General features: G+C 47.8%; 2 protein-coding genes across 2 annotated transcripts; both read left to right on the forward strand.

Annotated features, from left to right (window-relative positions):
* The first annotated feature begins 428 nt into the window (after positions 1 to 428).
* Positions 429 to 5,604, forward strand: LOC135292914 (TOG array regulator of axonemal microtubules protein 2-like). Its single transcript, XM_064406971.1, has 5 exons — positions 429 to 616; positions 2,212 to 2,317; positions 3,056 to 3,291; positions 4,815 to 4,967; positions 5,595 to 5,604. The coding sequence occupies exons 1-5, from the start codon at positions 429 to 431 to the stop codon at positions 5,602 to 5,604; spliced, it is 693 nt and encodes a 230-aa protein (XP_064263041.1).
* Positions 5,605 to 6,022: 418 nt separating this feature from the next.
* On the forward strand, positions 6,023 to 11,657 carry LOC135292916 (TOG array regulator of axonemal microtubules protein 2-like; the record flags this gene model as incomplete). Its single annotated transcript, XM_064406972.1, has 5 exons — positions 6,023 to 6,251; positions 7,226 to 7,329; positions 8,698 to 8,902; positions 10,076 to 10,292; positions 11,371 to 11,657. Coding segments are annotated over exons 1-5 (1,026 nt in total), but the record flags the coding sequence as incomplete, so codon positions are not given.
* Between the last annotated feature and the right edge of the window lie 823 nt (positions 11,658 to 12,480).

A 12,480-nucleotide genomic window follows, 5' to 3' on the forward strand; every position in this document is an offset into this window, starting at 1 on the left:
TGGGGATTGAGCTGGGCCCAGCAGGGCTGGCCTGTTCAGGCTTGGCTTGGTGCTGTCTCCAGGCAGCTGCAGGTCTCTCCTCAGGGAGCTGCAGAGGGCCCCTGTCCTCAGGGCTGGGGAAATCAGGGTGCTGAGACAAGAGGGGCACTGAGGGGTTCCCTCCTGGGTAGCGAGTGCTGCTGGTCAGCGCTGTCTGGCAGGGAGCGGGAGCTCTGCGGGCGCAGGAACCTGCCGCTGGCCGTGGCACCTGTGGCCCTGGGGAGCTGGGGCTGTGGGGCAATTGTCAGGTTTAGCCTGGAGCTGTGCCCAGCTGGGGGGCTGGGAGGATGCAAGGAGCCCCAGGAGCCAGAGAGCAGGGAAGTCTCTGAGCCAGTGCCAGCTGGCACCACAGGGAACCCTGGCTGGGAGATGGGGCTGCAGGCCGCTCCATGGCGGGGTGCCTTGCCCGGGCCGCAGCGCCCATGGCCGACCCTCTCCTTGCAGTGACCTCGCAGACGGCCACTGGTGCCCAGTGCCGAGAGGAGCCTCTCCGTGGGCATGGGCAGAAGGACAGAGCCTCTCCAGACCCACAGCACTCCTTGCTGGAGGCACTCTCCTTGCTCAGCAGCGATGACTGGTAAGAAAGGCCTTGTTCACTCTGTGTCCCTCTTGGCATTAAGGTAGGTTAGAATTGTGTCTTGCTAGTGCCTCTGAGCCCCCGAGAGCCCAGAGTGGACAAAGGGCACTCCAGAGCAGTGAGAGGATAAAGATTTGAGAGCAGCCTTTTCTTGGCCTTGCTCTGCAGCACTGCTCCAGCTGCAGCAGCTCCGTGCTGCTTCCTTGCTTTGCCTGTTGTTCCATGGAGCTGCAAAGGAAGCCTTGAGGGGATGGCAGAAGTTTTGAGTGTAGAGAGTTGGGTGCCTTGGGCCACTGGCCCAGTGGGACTGAGTAAGATTCCTCTCTGCCCCCACTGCTGACAGCAATGGCAGGTGACAGCGTCTCCCTGTGACCTCCTGCATGGGAGTCCCAGAAGCAGCTGCAGGGAGTTCCTCCAGGGACTTGTGCTGTCCAGTCCCTCAGCCTCTCATTACTCCTGAAGGGCTCATGGCAGAAGAGAAGGAAAAAGATATGAAATCCTCTAGGAATCTTGCACTTTTGGAATTCAACTTTTTCCTTCTCACTGCTTCATATGGGCCTGAGATGTTTTGTCAACACTCACCATGTGTCCCAAAATTATACACAGGCAGAAGGAGGCCCAGAGGTGATAACCCTACAAATGTTAGGTGATATTGGTTTTCTTTTTAATGTCCTTTTGATCTCTCCCTGGTAGATGCTTCATTCACACAGGGGTAAGGACTCCATTCGCACTGGGATGAGCATGAAAAATCTGCCACGATGCATCTCCTTGTGCAGTCACCTTTGTTTTGTCCTTTCTCTTCTGCTTTCTCTTCCCCATTTCTCTTGGGTGCCCTGTGAGGTGCAGAGAGCTTCTGCAGGTGTGGGGGATCCAGATGACGCTCAGGGGTGCCAGTGGGATCAGTCACCAGCCCTGTGCTGCAGCCCTGATGCCTCACATTCCTTCCTGTAGCTGAGGCCCTGCACAAAGTGCTGAGAGACAGAGTTGTTTGCACCTTTTAAATAACACGTTGCTGTTGTGGGGGTTGTTTTAGGTAGGGGGTTTTGGGAAAAGCCAGAGTTTCAACAGCTCTTGCTCAGGGGTGGAATCTTCTGGGACATCCTGCTGCTTTTTGGGGGAATATGTGAGGTGGAGTGGAGGGGGTGACAGAGAGAGGCCTAGATGGCAGAGGGGAAACTCAGCTCCAGAGTGCCAGTGCAGACTCTCAGTGCTGAACTGCCTGCTGGGGCTGGCAGAAAAGGAAAATGCCCCAATAACAGCCAGGTGGGACTGTGTCTCAGGGACAGGCACAGGGAGGTGACAAGAAACAGCAGTTTGGTCTGGTCTACAGCTTCTAGGAAGCAGTGCCAGGGGGGCATCATGTGCCAGAGATTTCAGAAAGGCTGTCTGCTTAAATGGCCACTCTGAAACCCCTCTATTCACCTCTTGGATTTGTGTAGGCTTTTGACAGCCACATCATCCTGTGGCAACCTTTTCCACAACTAAATTAAGTACTCCTGGAAAAGCACCTCCCATTGTTTGACTGAGCTGCCAGCCTGATAATCTCAGAGGGTGCTGCCTTGGTGGAGAGAAAAAATCAATCTTCTGCCTTTCAGGGAGCTGAAGGAGAAGGGACTCTACAACATCAAATACCTGGCTGGGTCCCATTCAGAGGTCCTGCTGTGTAGACTTCATGACGTTTGCTTGGCAGTTACCAGCGAGGTGAGAACATTGTTCTGAATTGTCCCACATACTTCATACATGGTGTGTAGAGTAGGTATCTGCTTGTTCGTCTCCATGTGTGCTCAGGGTCTGCCTTCATTTCTGCTTTTAGACCGTCTATTTCTAATGTCTGTCAGCTATCTGTAGGATCTGTGGGTACATGTAGCTGTATTTACTGGTAGGTCGGGTATCTGACACGTGTCTTTGAGTGTGGTGCCTTTATAATGCAATGTGCAAATGCAGAAACTGAGACACTAATGAGGTTATTTGCCAGAGTCCCAGTCTCTGCCCAAGCTGTAATTCAACACTGCAAATTGGTCTCTGGGTCTGAGCCTGTGTTTTCTGTTTCCTGGCTGAGTGCTTCAGCTGCTGGTGTTGTTTTTTGAACAGGAGCACCTGACTCTTCTATCTTTATGATTTGTGCTTTTATGATTTGAAAGCAGCCCTTGCTTCAGTTTTCTAGTCAAAGGGCTTAAAATCAAAGCTGTGAACATTTTAGAAGAGTTAAGTAGAACACTTGAATGAAATATTTTTTTTTAGGCCTGCAGTAAGCAGGTCTGAGACCAGAAATTGGTGCCAGAGTAAAAGCCTTTCTGTGCTTGTGCTCTCCTGCTCTTACTGTACTTTGATGTTCCTCTGGACACAGTGGGATGTGTTGTCATTTTCTGGGACGTCTGTTGAAGGCAACTGGTTTTCTTTTCAAGGTGATTCCTATGTTTCCCCTCATTACTTGTCCAGGTGGCCAACCTCCGTTCCAAGGTGTCCTACTCTGCAATTGTCACTCTGGGAGAGCTCTTTGCGACCTTGAAGAAGAACATGGACTCTGAGGTGGATGAGGTTGCTCGGGTCCTTCTGCAGATGGTGTCCAACTCCCCAGAATTTGTTCAGAAAGCAGCCAGTCAGACCCTGGGGATCATGGTGGACAATGTGACTCCTGCACGAGCAATGACTGCTCTCATGGACATGGGAGTCAAGTAGGTTGTTCTTCTTTTAGTGATATTCTTCACCTTCTAGTGTGTGGGAGGGAGAAGGGATGAGACAGAGAATGGGAATGGTGGGAGGGAAGGGTCCTGTATGCTGCATCTTCTGTGAACTCAGTGACTTCATTCTCCAATCAACATCATTTCTCTCTTCTTGTCACCTGTTTCTGCCCTCCTGCAGCCTATTAGTTCTCAGAATCCCAGAACTTTAGAATATGGGGAGTTGGAAGGGGCTCATCAGGACCATTGAGTCCAGCTCCTGGCCTTGCACAGAACAGCCCAAGGGTCACACCAAGTGCCTGAGATTGTTGTCCAAATGTTTCTTCAACTCTGTCAGGCTTGGTGCTGTGACCACTGCCATGGGGAGCCTGTTCCAGTGCCCAACCACCCTCTGCGTGAAAAACCTTTTTCCTGATACCCAGATGAAAGCTCCTCTGACTCAGCTTCCTGCTGCTTCCTGGAGTTCTCCCAGGCTGTCAGATTTTCCTAGCTGTGGTGACTGGTGGGGAAGTGAAAGTGCCTGCAAAGCCTGAGGATAGAGCCTTGTGCTTTTGTGGCAAGAGGGACAATTGCAATTGCAGCTGTGAGTGGTGTTTGGTATTTCACAGCACTAACCACAGAGGCCCTGGGAAAACCATGTCTCCTCATGATGCCATTAGCTTGAGAAAGGAGGAGGGTACTTGCTGGGGCGTGGAGCACATGGGGGACAATCTGCTGGGTGTGGCACAGCCTGCACAGCAGGTGCAGTTCCTGCCAAAAGGACTCTTGTATGACTGTCCTGGCCATAGAACTCTACCTTCTATTCAAACTCATGTTTCATGTTAGCCTTGGGATGATGAATCCCTTTAAAGGCACCTTCACAGCCTGACTGCCATGGAACAGTTGAAGCACATGCTGCCTTAAATGTTGGTGCTGGGCCTGATAGTTCCCAAGAGACACTCTCTAGAACAGGACAGCCTGGCTAAACTGCCTGTCCCTCCTTTCCTCAGCTTTGGAATAGGGTAAAACATTCAGATGTATCCGTTGCCAAGCCTCATAGAAGAAACAGGCTGCATTGCTGGATATTCTGAAACTTCATGGCCCACAACATGTTTTCCCTGCATTTGTTTCTTCCCAGAGGTCTGCAGATTTGGGGATCATGGGTGGAAAGAGCCTCAATCCTGCTGCAGCTCTGTGTACTGGCTGCCCTCTGATGGGTCAGCATGAATTGTCCTTAATTTCTAAATCATTCATATGTAATCTATTTCCTTAATCTTTCTCAGAGTAAATACTGTGAAAGGAGCTGAGTATCAGAGAGTGCAGGGAGACTGAATTCCTCCCTCTGCCTTGCAGGCAGTCCTTCTGTACAATGCTAGCTTTGTGTTTACCTGAGTTCAGAACCTTCTAGCGGTGTCTAAAGTTGCAGGGAGAAGCCAGGCCTCCTTCCCCCAGCAAGGACAGGGAGCAGGCTCTGGCCAAGGCCTGTGCTGCTGCTGCTCCTTCTCCCTGTGCCCCAGGGTTTGCTCTCTCCTTCCCAGGAGCTGCCACGCCCAGGTGCGGAAGTGTGGGGCCGAGCTCCTCCTGTCCCTGATGGAGAGAATTGGAGTCACAAAGCTGGCAGGCACAGCCAGGGCTGAGAGGCTGGCACACGTGGCAGGGAAGCTTGCTCAGGACTGTCACCAGGACACAAGGTAATGATCTTCATTTCACCTCCTAAAACAGGAAAAGCCTTTTGTGCCTGGCTATAAAGGTAAAACCCCATAAGAGTGGAAACTAAGGGAAATATGAAGTTCCCTCACTGTGTGAATAAGGGTCATAGAAGCCTGGAATATGCTGAGTTGGAAGGGACCCATCAGGGTCATCGAGTCCATCTCCCGGCCATGTGCAGTGACCCCAAGAGTCACTGCATGTGCTTGAGAGCATTGTCCAAAGGCTTCTGGAGCTCTGTCAGCCTTGGTGCTGTGACCATTGCTCTGGCTTGCCTGGGCAAATGACTGTACTGGGTAACCTGAGGTTGGCCAGCAGAAATGAGCATTGCCAACTTCCTGTGGCTTGAAGGATTCTTTACTGAGATCAAAAGAGCTCAGATGAGCCAGTCCAACAGTTTTCTTTGGCCTTGGGTGCACAACACAAAGCCAAAGTGTTGGCTAATATTTATCACTGAAGGATCCCAAACATCCATTTCTCCTTAACTTCAGACTTTCTTAGAAATATTTCAGGGGTCTTTAGCCAACATATTCAGTCTTTCTGAACTTGGTCTGCAGATTTCTAGAATGCTGTTTTCTGTGGCTCAATGACCTCCAAATTTCTTCTTGAAGAAAACTGTGATTTCCTAGTGGCAAAATCAACCCAAACCACCAAAGTCCCCTTACTCTGATGATGAAATTCCCATTAATAGCTGCCAAGAACACCAGAGCAACTAACTGCCCCTGTGCATACATAAAGTATAGAATAATCAATAGGATGCATGAGGTGTTTTGTCCTGGCTTCCCCGCCAGTTAAAGAAAGGCAAATTATTGTGCAATGGCAGCAAGACATTGCTAATAGGCTCTGACAACAAAGCAGATGTGTTTTGCTTGTTCTCTGGGATCCTTTGATCCCACAGAAGCACATCCACAGTTTCAGAGTGAAATGGTATTTTTCTGTTGCCCCACATTCTCCTCTTGCCTCCTGTGTTCATCTGACAGCACTGTGCAGTATCAACTGGAGGTAAATCTCCCTCTTTGCTGAGTAGGTAATGCCTTCTTGTGCAAGGATTGCACATGATGAATTTAAGGTATAAGCCTCTTCTGTTCACACTCTTCCTTTGTTTGTTCACTTTTCTTTCCTTTCCTCCCTCCCTCCCTTCCTTCCTTAGGCATTATGGACAGGAGATGGTGAAGATGTTGCTCAATCATCAAAAATTTAAAATGCTTTTGGAACGATCTCTTTCCACCAGTGACCTGGAAGATATTCTGACAAGAATGAAGAAGAAAGTAAGTGCTTGGCGGGAGAAATGTCTCCTTTGTGCAAGTATTGCCACTGCTAATATGAGATCAAACATCCCCAATCTGTCTTGATCTCATTCCTCTACTACTGAATCATTTTTCTCCTGGGAATGAGCTGTTAATCCTCAGCCTGTTCATCTGCAGACCACAAAGAAATTGATGTTATTAGGGAAAAAGTGGGGTTTGAATATTTTCAATATCATTCACAAAGAAGAAAGGGAAAGAGAGCAAATGGGTTTACATTTAAGTGTAAGCCCCCACCATGCTCTCCCTCCTCTGCCCAGTAAAGCAATTAAGTGAGAATAGTGCTTCTGAAGAGAACAGAGTCTTTGCAAAAGATACTGGAAGTAGTAGTACTAAAAATTTCCAAATTTACAAAAGATGGCCAAGTCAATCCTAGTTACTACAATTACAGTCTTTTGGGAATACTGCCCTGCTGTCAAGCTCTGTGGAACTGGAAAAATCTTGGTGAATTCAGCAGCATCCAGTGGAAACCCCTTTGTTTTTGTTTTTTTTTTTTTTTGGGGGGGGGGCGGGGATTTTATTTTTTTAATCGACATTACAGAAGGGAGCATGCCTTTGTTCAGGCACAGGGAGAGTGAGTGTTGAACCAAATCCTTCCAACACAATGGGCCAACCCCCAAAGAGTCCAGATTTTTCTGTTGCTTCTGTTGTTTACGAACACTCATTGCCTGCCAGTTTGCATTATTCCCATTTATGCTCAAGACTAATGAATTTGGGATTTTAGACTGCTGCTCAGTCTGGTAGCACCCATAACCTGCCTTGGGCTATTGAAAACAAAGAGTTGGCATCACTGAATCCCTGAGCTGTTTCCATCTGTAAGTTAGGAAATGTTTCCCTAAGCCTTGGTAGCAGTGATCCTGGTTCTAACTTGTGTTTTAAACAGGGAATTTCCTATTTTATTCTCTAAAGATTGATGGGGTTTCTCTATGTGTTTGTAGGGGATGGAAAACCAGAAGGCTGAACGCCCATCTGTCAAGGAGCTGGTGAAGAAGAGGAACGATGGCTCCAAGAAGCCCCAGGCCACATTGTCTTCTAGCAAACGGTACTGAGCACTTTATTCAGATGTGACAAAGCACATGACAAGCTTTACATGTCTCTTCCTTGGGAAAATCTTTCTGGCAGAGATGGCCAGTGCCACAGATTGTTCTCTTTCCCTACAAATGCTCTATGATAAAAAAATGTCTACTTCTGCATTACACTGAACACAACTTCTTTGGAGGGGTTTTCACAACTGAGAGACAAAAAGACCCCATTGGTTGCAGCTCAGACGATCCAGTGCAGTGGCAAGGGCAGTGGTATGGAGGCTATGACAGGGCCAAGTTTCTGCTGCCTGACTTGGGACAAGGAAATTCAACCAGGGCTTTTTTTTCATCTGAGTGGAGTCTTTTCCTGATGGGTGTTTTGATGAGAAGTCTCAGTCTAGAAGCAGGATGCCATTCCACAAAGATGCAGTTCTCATGCATGTGGTTTGGCCTGGCTGAATCATGGTTTTCTTACCCTGAAACAGTATCAAGTTTGAGTAGTAAGTAGCAATGCAATTCCTGATCAACTTCAGGCAACAGGTGTCTCAATGTGGACTTTTTGTCTTGATATTCCTGTCCTTCATCTGATTTGCTTGATGGAGACAGCATGTTTGGTTTATTTCATCCTGTGCTGCAATCAGCATTTAAGACAGGAATTTGGTCCTTGCTGTCTCTTCACGGCAGTTGCAGAGCTACTTGTACCTGTTCTCCTCTGATCACAGAGGGGATTTATTTAGCTCTGTCACGCTCAGCAGTGGCAGGAAAGTGACCACATGCCTCAGTAGCATAGCTAGCATCTTTCCATGCTCATGGAAGAGACAGCTTGATCCAGGAGAATTGTTCCCAGTGGGGTTAAGCTGTGGATCTAGTCTCTAGGGAAGCAAATGAAATGTGAGTGTAGGTCTGGGGTGTCTGGCTTTTGTTTTTATCTCTGTTACTGGTTTTCTGAATCCTTCACATATGGCCCTGTTCATCTGTTCAGATGCATCTGAGCTATTTTTGCAGATTGTCATGCCTGGTTGTAGAGACACTTCTCCAGAGTGATGAGTTTCCATATTATAAGACACACACATCCCATATGAGGAGCCACTTAAACTTGGAAGTAGTGTGTCTCTTTCTCCACAAAGCAATGTGACCTGTGTGCCTTGGCAGCCATCTGAAGATAGATCAGATGCATCTCATCCTTGCTTTTCCTGAGTGAGCACTGGTGAGAACGTTCCTTGCAGATTGTCTCCCAAAATGATTGTCATTAGGTCCACATTGTTTTTCAGAGCCTCATGACTTTCCAGCTTGAAATCACATAATGAGGAAAGCTCCTGAAAATGTTTTTCTCACAATTAACTGAAGGTATTATCACCAACAGGTCCTCATTTGGTTTTATTTTCCAGAGTGAAATCTACCTCTGATGGATGCCTCCTACACCGTGCACAAGCCCAGGTCACGTTACCTCCGGTTGAGGAAGAAACGGAGCTGCTCCAGAAGCTTTACAATCTCCTGGAGGCCAAGGGGTTTCAGACGCGCATGGAAGGAGTGTCACTCCTCCAAGACCTGTGCAAAACCAGCCCCCAGCTCATCTCCACTAACATTGTCCAAGTATGTAGGGTATCTTCATTGCTCCTTTCCTTTAGCTCCTTTCCTAAGCCTGTAGCAGTAAAGTTAATTCAGTGTGTCTTGGCACTCCATCCTGGCTGTTTGGGACATGCTGGTCCCTCTTACCCAGACAAATTTAATGCAGGTCCAGGCTTCAGGACAAGTTATTTCAGTCCAGCTGTATACGTCTGCCAGGTGCCTATTGATGCTGTTCATCAGATGATGACAGAATTTTCTGCTGGTGTGACTGCTGCTCTCTCCTACTCCCTGTTGGGTTAAGTGAAGGCAATCCAGCCACTGAAAACATGGCAATTATTCTCTAGACCAAAAATGGGTTTACCTAGGGAAGAGAAGATCAGACTGGGATGGTTTAAACCCAGGTTTTTTTTAAGAATACTTCCATATACTCCATCTAGTCTTGCACAGGCACAACTCTGGCTCTCATTTCCATCCTTGTTCCTATTCCTCTTGGTAAAGACAGTTCTCACCCTTCTTGGGGGGTCTTTTTTTCTCTTTGGAAAAGGAGGAAAACAGCTAAGGACTCATCTCTGCCTTCTCATCCCAGTAGCTGCTTTTCCCCTTTCTCCAAGAAAAGGTGCCTGATGATGTGTCTGTCAAGGGACTGAACCTGCTCTAATGAGGGCTGTACAGCTCATTAAATTCCAGAAGTCTACCTGTTACTTAGAGAAATGGTCTGCGTCCTGGAAGAGTTGATCAGAGTCCTGCACTTCTCCAGATACTGCCGCTGAGACAAACAAAAGAAAACTTAGATCTCCTCCAGCCGTAGTTTTGGCAAAATCCTAATTGCCCTCAGTACTTGAGGCAACTGTGTAGAAAACCGGGCATTGTAAACATCTGCTTCCATACTTCTAAAGCAAAGGTAGTCTTTAGCATGAATAAATGGAATGGATTTAATGATTTCTAGATGGAGAGAAATACCATAGGAACTATTCTGTCCCCAACCAAACCTCTTAAAAACAGAAGAAAATCTTTCTAGCAGCATGAGGTTGCGCCACCATTCCAGTGAGTGGCCCACAGGAAAACAGTGAAATTGTGCAAGCAAGTGCTGACCTGGCAGAAAGGATCACTCTCATCTTTTACATTGCTGACTGCTACATCCACTCTTCAAACAAGTACATGTGAATCCAGCTTTCATGTTCTTTGTTCTCTTCACAGATTTTTGATTACTTTGTCCTGAGAATATCTGACAGCCACAAGAAAGTGAAGCAGAAGGCACTGGACGTGCTGGCTGAAATCACAGGTGTCCTGAAAGATGCCTTGAACCCGGTGATCATTGGTTTGGTGGAAGGAATAACGAAGAACCTGAACTCCAAGGACCCCAGGGTTCGTGCCGCAGCTGTGAAAGCGCTGGAAGAATCCATTGCTCATTTAGGTAAGGCTGAGCCCTGGCATGGACTCTCCTCACCTGTGTCTCTGTCTCTCCGACACAAGAGAGTGCTGAGTGCCTTGATAGCTGCTGTTGTCTGTGGAAAGCTCCAGCTGGCATCCCCCAGAAGCTGTGCAGGTGCAGTCCTTATGCACCAGTCCCCCAACAGGCTTGAACGTGATCAGCATTTCCCAAAAGTCCCAGGAGCCCTTGGCTCTGTGCTGCCTGTCTGAAGAGCAAGTCCCAGACTACAGCTTTGCTACAGTTCAGAGGCAAAGGGGGTTTGGAGTTTGATTGGGCCCCGTTTGACTTCCCAAATGAATAGCTTTGCTCTTGGCATGAAGGGAGACTGACCCATCAGAGCTCCTGCAGAGCAGCCACCAGGAATGCTCTACATGATAGGCATTAGCTGCCTATTTACCCCTTTTCTTCTTTGTCTTCTATTTTCAAAGGGGAACTTAGGATTCCCCAAGTTCATTTCTTTATAACAAACAGGTATAAACCCCGCTGTCAATGATGCCCTGTTCCACATGTTGTTTTGCATGGGGCAAGATGTCTACAGCAGTTAACTACATAGGCAAGGGCTGCTCTCAATTCTTTTGCCACACAGATTTATGTCAGCTCTGAAAATGCCACACTGGGGAAATATGCCTGAAAATAGGAGTGTTGAAGAGGCAGGTGTTCAAGGGGAGTTGCCACTTTCTCCTCCTCAGCTGCTCTGTGAATTCAGGAACTGCCTGACTTGGTGCCTTTCTGTGTCCCAAGTATGGGGTTCTTCCTTTTTGCTCTGGGATGCAAAACCATTTCACTACTTACATGTGACTGAACTCTTGAGGTCCCTGATGGGAAATGTTTTAACATAGCTCCTGATACAGAAGACAACTTTGCATTTACAAATGTGAAAGGAGAGCTTTTCTTTTGCAATTTAAAACCCTGCCAAGCAGGCTGGAAGGAAAGAAGACAGGATTCAAGAATCAGTAGAAATGTACTTTATTTTATAGAATGGGGTTGCCCCTGCCCTTTCGCTCTGCACTGTCTCCTATGGCCTCAGAAAAGTGAGCAGAAACATGTGTTTCACTTGTAGATAAAGTATCACTGCTGAAAGAGTTCAGCTACCAGTGGAATCACCTGAGTGGCCAAGCTCTGCTGGATGTCACGGAGTGTATCACAGGTATGGCCTCCCCTTCTAGGCCAAGAGGTCTTCCCAGGGAGTATTTACAGGCAATGCCTGTGAACAGACAGCAGAGTAGCTCCTCCAAACCAGGAGGTGCTGAGCTTGTCCTTCCTGCCCAGTGCCCAAGGCAGGTGTATTTGGCAGGTTTCCCTGGCTGCTGCAGAGCTGTGCAGCACCTGAGATGGGGGCAGAGCTCGGCCTCGGGGCTGAGCTCCCACTGGGGCATCTCAGAACCCAGCTCCAGGAAAGGGAGGGGCTCAAAATACCCCAGCTGGCTCCTCTCTTGGAAGCTCAGGGACATCTGTCATCTTTTAGGGAAAATGGTGGCAAATGCTGTTTCAGGGGACCAGTTTGTTTTGTCCTCACAGAACTCTTGTTTTTCTCTTGGAAAGCTTTGAGGCTGAACTGTGCAGAGCCTGGGGTCACAGCTTAGGTCAGAACTCAACAGACGTATTAGAGGCAGGGATTTAGTGCAAGGCAGCCTTTGGGGGCAGAGGGGCAGAAGCAGAGTGCTGAGGCTCCCTGCCTGTGCTGTCAAAGTGGCGCTGGACTGAGCATTTCAGGGTGTGCAAACACTGTCTGCCTGTGTCAGCACTGTCCCAAATGTTACAAATGCAGCTGATAATTGATTCCTCAGAGGTGCTTGCTATGTCAGCAATAGCCAAGGAATGGGAAAATGATCATCTCAATACGTAGTAGAGCAGACGATTGATAGCCTTGCTTTATCTGGGGCTAAAGCCACTGCTAATTAGGCCAATATCTTTGAATGCAAGGTTTAATACACTTTGTGTCTTCATTGGGAATCTCAAAAGGGCATGTTCAGCAATTGGGAATGTCAAAGGCCCTTTAAAGAGCTTTGAAAAAAGTAGATCTCCAGCAACAGGGAATTTAGTTTTACAGATCTTTTGATCTCTTTTTCAAATAAAGGAATGAAACATAAATTAGGACTACTTTAGAAAAAGTAGATGTTCTCTCTGAGATTCAGTAGGAAGAGACAGCTGTTCCTTACCTTCAATAGTC

The sequence above is a fragment of the Passer domesticus genome, unplaced genomic scaffold (genome assembly GCF_036417665.1).
Source record: "Passer domesticus isolate bPasDom1 unplaced genomic scaffold, bPasDom1.hap1 HAP1_SCAFFOLD_58, whole genome shotgun sequence".
Taxonomy (NCBI): domain Eukaryota; kingdom Metazoa; phylum Chordata; class Aves; order Passeriformes; family Passeridae; genus Passer; species Passer domesticus.

Excerpts from the sequence above, each read along its gene's own strand:
- LOC135292914 (XM_064406971.1), top strand. The coding sequence starts at position 429 with ATGGCGGGGTGCCTTGCCCGGGCCGCAGCGCCCATGGCCGACCCTCTC. Across the intron at positions 617-2,211 it reads TTGCTCAGCAGCGATGACTG|GGAGCTGAAGGAGAAGGGAC; the intron begins GTAAGAAAGGCC and ends TCTGCCTTTCAG. Across the intron at positions 3,292-4,814 it reads CTCATGGACATGGGAGTCAA|GAGCTGCCACGCCCAGGTGC; the intron begins GTAGGTTGTTCT and ends TCTCCTTCCCAG.